Source organism: Heterodontus francisci, chromosome 17, assembly GCF_036365525.1.
Source record: "Heterodontus francisci isolate sHetFra1 chromosome 17, sHetFra1.hap1, whole genome shotgun sequence".
NCBI lineage: Eukaryota > Metazoa > Chordata > Chondrichthyes > Heterodontiformes > Heterodontidae > Heterodontus > Heterodontus francisci.
Window position 1 is genome coordinate 61,058,996 of NC_090387.1, and position 6,000 is coordinate 61,064,995.

Below are 6,000 nucleotides of genomic sequence, written 5' to 3' on the forward strand. Positions count from 1 at the left end.
GGCAGGAAGATTTCTATAATGCTTCTACTGAATTTTTCATAGTAATTATTTTTTTCTTTTCTAGGTAAATAATGCAAGATTTTGTCTTTTTTAAAGCCTCAGATTTCTTGCTAATATTTGTTTATCTGTTTGAATTGCTGTAAACTTACTAATAACTCAGACTTGACCAGCTGTTGTACACTGATTCTTAATAAATACTAAAGATGCCTTAAGTTCTCATTAGAATAGCATGTTAAACATGTTCCTGTGTACTTGCAGCATGAACTAAAGGCCTGCTCAGGTATGCAATTGAAACCCGACCTGGGCCTGAGTCCTTTGATTTTTTTTCCTGCGCCCGACCCGACTACCGGAATGAAGTTAATTATATCAGAGGTTGTGCTGTACCTTGTCCAAATATTGTGATCCTCCGTTCCGGCAGCAGGCTATTCCTGCAGAATCGTACGGATGGGGGCAGACTAGTGCGGAGTCCGGATGCACGTTTCCCAACTTGACGTCCCAGCTGTTCAAATTTTGAAGCTTACTTCCCTTTCCCTCCCTGAGCAATAGGCAACACTGTACCCGGCCCGGCCCGACCCTGAATGCTGGACACAAGAGAGACCGGACCCGGACCCGACATGTGTCGTCAGGTCTGGTCGGGGTCGGGTAGCCATGCTCTAGCATAAGCCACAAATTTTCCTTCAAGAATTGAATTGTTACTAGAAGTGATTTTAATCATTGGGGTGCGTTTTTTAAAAAACGCAAGTTTAAAAACCATTCTAATCAAATTAAATTTATTTACTTTTTTTTAAACCAGCGATGCTTGATCAGATGGGAAATGGCATGCTGCATTTAGGAATATAGGAACAGGAGTAGGGCATTTAGCCCCTCGAGCCTGTTCCGCCATTCAAAGAAATCATGGCTGATCTGTGACATAACTCCATATATTTCTCCTTTGCCCTATATCCCTTAATACTTTTGGCTAACCAAAATCTTTCGCTTAATTTTAAAATTAACAATTGATCTAGCATCAATTGCCATTTATAGAAAAGAGTTCCAAACTTTCATGAAGAATTGTTCCTAATTTCACTCCCGAAGTGTCTAGCCCTAATTTTTTCTAACAATGCCCCCTAGTCATAAACTCCCCAACTAGTGGTAATAGGTTAGATTGGGAGCAACTATCAGCTCCCCTTAATATTGTGAAAATTTTAATTAAATCACCCCTTAACCTTTCCATTGAAGTAGTGAGGCCACATGCAATCCAGTGGAGCTGTACTGTAAATGCAAGTGCCAATTACCTCTGCACTCTAAAGATGGTTTTTCAAAAAGCCATAAATAGCACTTTTTGTGGCTACAGATAGGCTGAGTAATCAGTCCATCGCACAAGCTAGAAATGTAGGAAGTTTGCATCAGTGACCTGTGTGGACTTAGTGGGAAAAGTTAACTGTCAGAAAAATAAGAGTTCTTAAATAACTGCACTTGTATAAGCTTGACTTGTGAAAGTTGCTTTTGTGTTTACACCAGTGCTCTGAAATCCACCTCTACTCAAATTCCAGAGCTTTGCAAAATCAATTTCAACTTGAAGTGGTACTGTGTAATATAAATGGACTAAATGAACCTAGTAATGTGAGAAAACAGAGGGTAGCATGCAGCACTAGGGTAAATGATGAGTTTGCTGATGTCAATTCATCATCTTACTGTTAGAATCAGTTTTTTCAAGATAGTGCCTCCAGTGATGTTTAATATTTAAAACCGGTTTGGACAAAATGTTCAAATTAATTATGTAATGATTTGATTTGTAAAAATGTCTACTAAAATACATGTGCATAATTCTGAATGCTATACTTAACTTTTTATGATTGTGGCAATTTCTATGCCTTAGTTATCATCTATACCTAGAAATGACTCTTTTTTTTTCTTTCTAGTGAATGAAATTATAGGAAGAGATATGTCACAGATTCCAACTTCTCGTGCAACAGCAGTGCATGCCCAATCACAGTGTGTCTGCCCTGGAGCTTTGGAAAGTGGAATACCTGAGGGAGTCTGATGTCGATTACAAACACCACGTCTTCTGTTGTCTTGCTGTTTTTCACCAGACTGATGCCCAACATCAACCCCTTCCCGCCGCCACCCCCCTCAAAGAAAAAAATTGTTGTGCTTCCAACATTGTGGCCTTTATAAACTGGAACAGTGGATCTTTGCGTAGTTCCTATACAGGGTGCTGCAGTTCTATACTGAAACTGAACCATACGGTGTCAGTCCCACATCGTAATGCTCGACAAATGTCGTCTCCTGTTACCTGCATTTCACTACAACAGGCAAATATTTCTGAAAAAACATATAAGTGACTTTAATCTACATTAGGAATGCATTTAGAGAGGTGGCTCTCCTTTAGTAGATTAATTCAAGTAATATACAGTATACGAATCGTGTTTTTTTTCCACAATTAAGAGGATTTTCTGCTGTAGTATCTACTGTAAATATTACGCATATTTTAAGCTAAAAAGGGGTTTAGTAAGGTCAATACTTTGGTGGTAATATAAATGGATGATAAAAGAAATGCTGTCAGTAGTAACATATTCTGCATTTTGTCATCCTGAAGAGTGCTTAAGCTTGTAGGCTGTGCAAAGGTTCTTGAAAATGAAAACTTCCAGAGACAAGAAAGCCAGTCCAGTGTAGCCAATGTCATGGAAGCCGTCATGTAAAATGACTAACAATTCTTTGTTAGTAGGAAGCAAAGCCAAATGTAGTACTGCATTTGTTTCTAAACTTAAAATGGTATCTTGTAGATTCGACAGACCATTCCATCATGGAAATATGTGGTCAAGGAAGGAGGGGCACACAACATTCCAAATTCAAGGGGTTTTTGAAACTTTGTAGGTACGTTTCTCTACACTTTAAGTTAGCACAAATACAAGCGCCTTACTAATTTAGCTTTTAGAATTTGTCATAAGCTTTCATAGAACTGATCCATTTTGTAATGGAGCTCCTGGAATAAGTAACTTTTACTATGTACAGGATTTAAGTTGAAGTCATTGAAATGCAATAAGTTAAATAACTAAAGTTTGCAGAGGATTTCAAGTGCTTTTAAAGTGTTTTGGTCATTTGCAATAGCCTATGTAACTCCTGTATCTCCACTAGCTGACAAAATCAAGCAGGTCCTACAAAGAAGCTGTCATATAAGCTGTGTGTGCAAAATGGACAGTGGGAAGGAAACTAGTGTTTTATTCACACAGCAGTGCTGGTAATCTGATTTATGATTAGGATTCTTTAGACTAGATATATTCTGGTTTACATTTAAAATGATTGTATTTGTACCTATAATTTATAGCATTGCTTTTGGTACAGTGGAAATATTGAGAGACACCTTATGTGTTTTTCATCCCAGTGAAATTATGCAGTATACAAAGAACTGGCACTTAATAGCTGAAATCCTGTTTGGCACCTTATTAACAGCCTCTTAGCATCCCTAATCAACTATTTATAAAAACAATGCAATTGTCACTGATACAGGATACCAGTCTAAATATTTAAAATAAAAACAAATTGAATACAAATGCTGCAACTCCATTCATAGGCCAGTTTGTATCTGTTGAAGCACACTCTGAGGCTGTTTTATGAAATAGCATAAATGCAGTTTAAAGACCGAGGCAGGGGATGATGTAATATAAAAGCTGAAACAAAGGTTGCTTTTATTTTTGTCAGCGTAATAAATTCTGTTTTTTATTTGCTTGTCATGCTTCTGAAACTGCTTGTTAAATGCAAAATTAATCTGCACCATACATGAGGAATTTAAGAACAACACATGAGAATGTTTAATTTTACTGCCCATCATAAAAGAAAAGCATATGTCTGAACACAATTCAGATTGCTTTGGGACCAGTGAAAAGTCCTATTCGTAGTTAATTGGGAGTCTTTATGTTGTGAGTTTTTGAGTTTAGGGTTGACCTTTTAACTGCCAAATAATTATTATTATATTGCTTGGTTAGATACCGTTAAAACCATTATTCTAAAAAAATATATAAAATGGTTAACTGAGCAGGATAATTTTTTAATGCCACTGCTCTCCCTAATAGGAAGCTCTGAGCTGAATATCACTCTTAATGTCAGATGGCGCTTATGTGGTAGCGAAAGGTTCAGTTGCTTTCATCTTCCTATACTGAACCAGTACCATATATTGTTCAGGCATGTTTTATTTCACAATATATCTAGCACTTACTGCATAAAGAAATCTATAAAAACTTAAAAACTGTTTTCCTGCCTTAGCTTTTGACCTTGGATATCATAGCATGTGGAGTTTGTAATGACTGGCATACCATCTGAGTTTTCTTTGCAAATCCTTTGGAGTGACTTATGAAGCTGTACTGTACTAGTGTACGGAAGCCCGTACAAACCCCAGAAAATCCTATGCACTGAACCTCCTGATGCCTTCAAATAACCTTGTCGCCTGAAGATGTTGAAATTCTAGAACTGCTTTTTAAAAAAATAAAATAAAATCCTAAAAAACCTATAGCTGTGGACAACCACTTTTCTTCTATGTATCTGCTTTGTCAACGATTACATACAAGGGTCTTAATAAAACTTCAGTTTATTGCTTTAAATCTTTCATAGGAGTGTAGAAGTGAATCTCAGTTGTTTCAATCATTTGTTGTAAAAGCACAGACTAATTAGGCTACACAAATTCAGGTTTGTAAACAGCGCATTGGGGTTTTGACCTGTTGGTGGCATGCACAAAAAAGAAATAAGCTGATATGTGTGGTACCCTCTATACTATGTGTATTTCAAAAAATGTTTCCTGACTTTGTATAGAATGTTTGAAAAGCTGTAGGAAAGCCTTAATTCTTATTTTGTTCAAAAACTGCAAGAAAAAATATCTGTAAATTTCAATGAACTGTGGTTTCATTTCAGTAAAATAAACTACATTAAGGGTACTGGATTATAATCATGTTAGTTACAAAAAGGATGGAATAGGATTGTATAATTTGGAACTGAAACTGGCTTCAGTGCAATTATGTTCATCCTTGGGAAAACATTACTGTGTCAATGGAACTGTCATCCTTTTTTTTAACCAAAGAATAAAAACTTTCATTTGCTGGTGTGAACACTTGCTTTAAAACTCTATTTTTGATACTCAAAACAGATGTCATTCCTAATCGTTGGATTTGTTCAACAATTGTACGTTTTGTAGAAGGAGCAAAACTACTACAGGCTAAGTCAACTGTTTTGCAGATGTTTACAGAGCCTTGTAATTTCATGTACATTTTGTATTAAAAAATTTTGTAAGGAATTTTAAGATTGCTGTGCTGTTGAGAGACATACAAATGAAAGAACTTGCATCCTAGGCTCTTAAATCATAGTGTTTAAATAAAATGTAAGATGTGTAACCTTGAGTGTTTTTATTAGTTACTTGATATATAGGCAGAAGACTTGAATATTTTCTTTCTAATTGCTATATATTTCACTCTTTGCAAATTCAGTGTAAATTCCACATTCTTTTTATGGAAGAAAAGGTTTTTAATGCTAACAAATAATATGTAAGCTGCTAGTAAATAACTCATAACAGAGTAAATTGTCCTTGATCAAATGGTTCAGTTGATGTCTTAAACTATAACAGCAGTTTCAACACCTCTCTTGACCTCTCCAGTGTCTCTAAACAGTCAGACTGCTTGTCAACATCCAGTATTGGATAAGTAGAAATTTCCTACAACTAAACATTGGGAAGACAGAAGCCATTGTCTTCGGTTCCCGTCACAAATTCCATACCCTTGCCACAAACTCTGATCCTTGCTACTGGCTCCATTCATCTCCCTGGCATCTGTCTGTGGCTGAACCAGGCTCTTTGTAACCTTAGTGTTATATTTGACCCCAAAATAAGCCTCCAACCACATATCCACACCATCGCCATCTATTTCCACCTCTAATATTTTCTGACTCTGCCTTGCTGCATCTGCTGCTGAAACCCACATCCTTTGTTACTTTTAGACTTGGCTATTTCAATGGGCGGCACAGTGGCGCAGTGGTTAG

The 6,000-nt window shown here is 36.6% G+C and overlaps 1 protein-coding gene across 3 annotated transcripts in view; it reads left to right on the plus strand.

Moving 5' to 3' along the window:
* LOC137378954 (nuclear factor of activated T-cells, cytoplasmic 3-like) overlaps window positions 1–5,360 on the plus strand; it is a 211,286-nt gene extending 205,926 nt beyond the window's left edge. For all 3 annotated transcript variants that reach the window (XM_068049494.1, XM_068049496.1, XM_068049495.1), the window contains one exon: window positions 1,902–5,360. In XM_068049494.1, the coding sequence (XP_067905595.1) occupies window positions 1,902–2,023 (122 nt within the window). In that variant the 3' untranslated portion in view covers window positions 2,024–5,360. The remainder of the gene's footprint in view (window positions 1–1,901) is intronic.
* The last annotated feature ends 640 nt before the right edge of the window (window positions 5,361–6,000 follow it).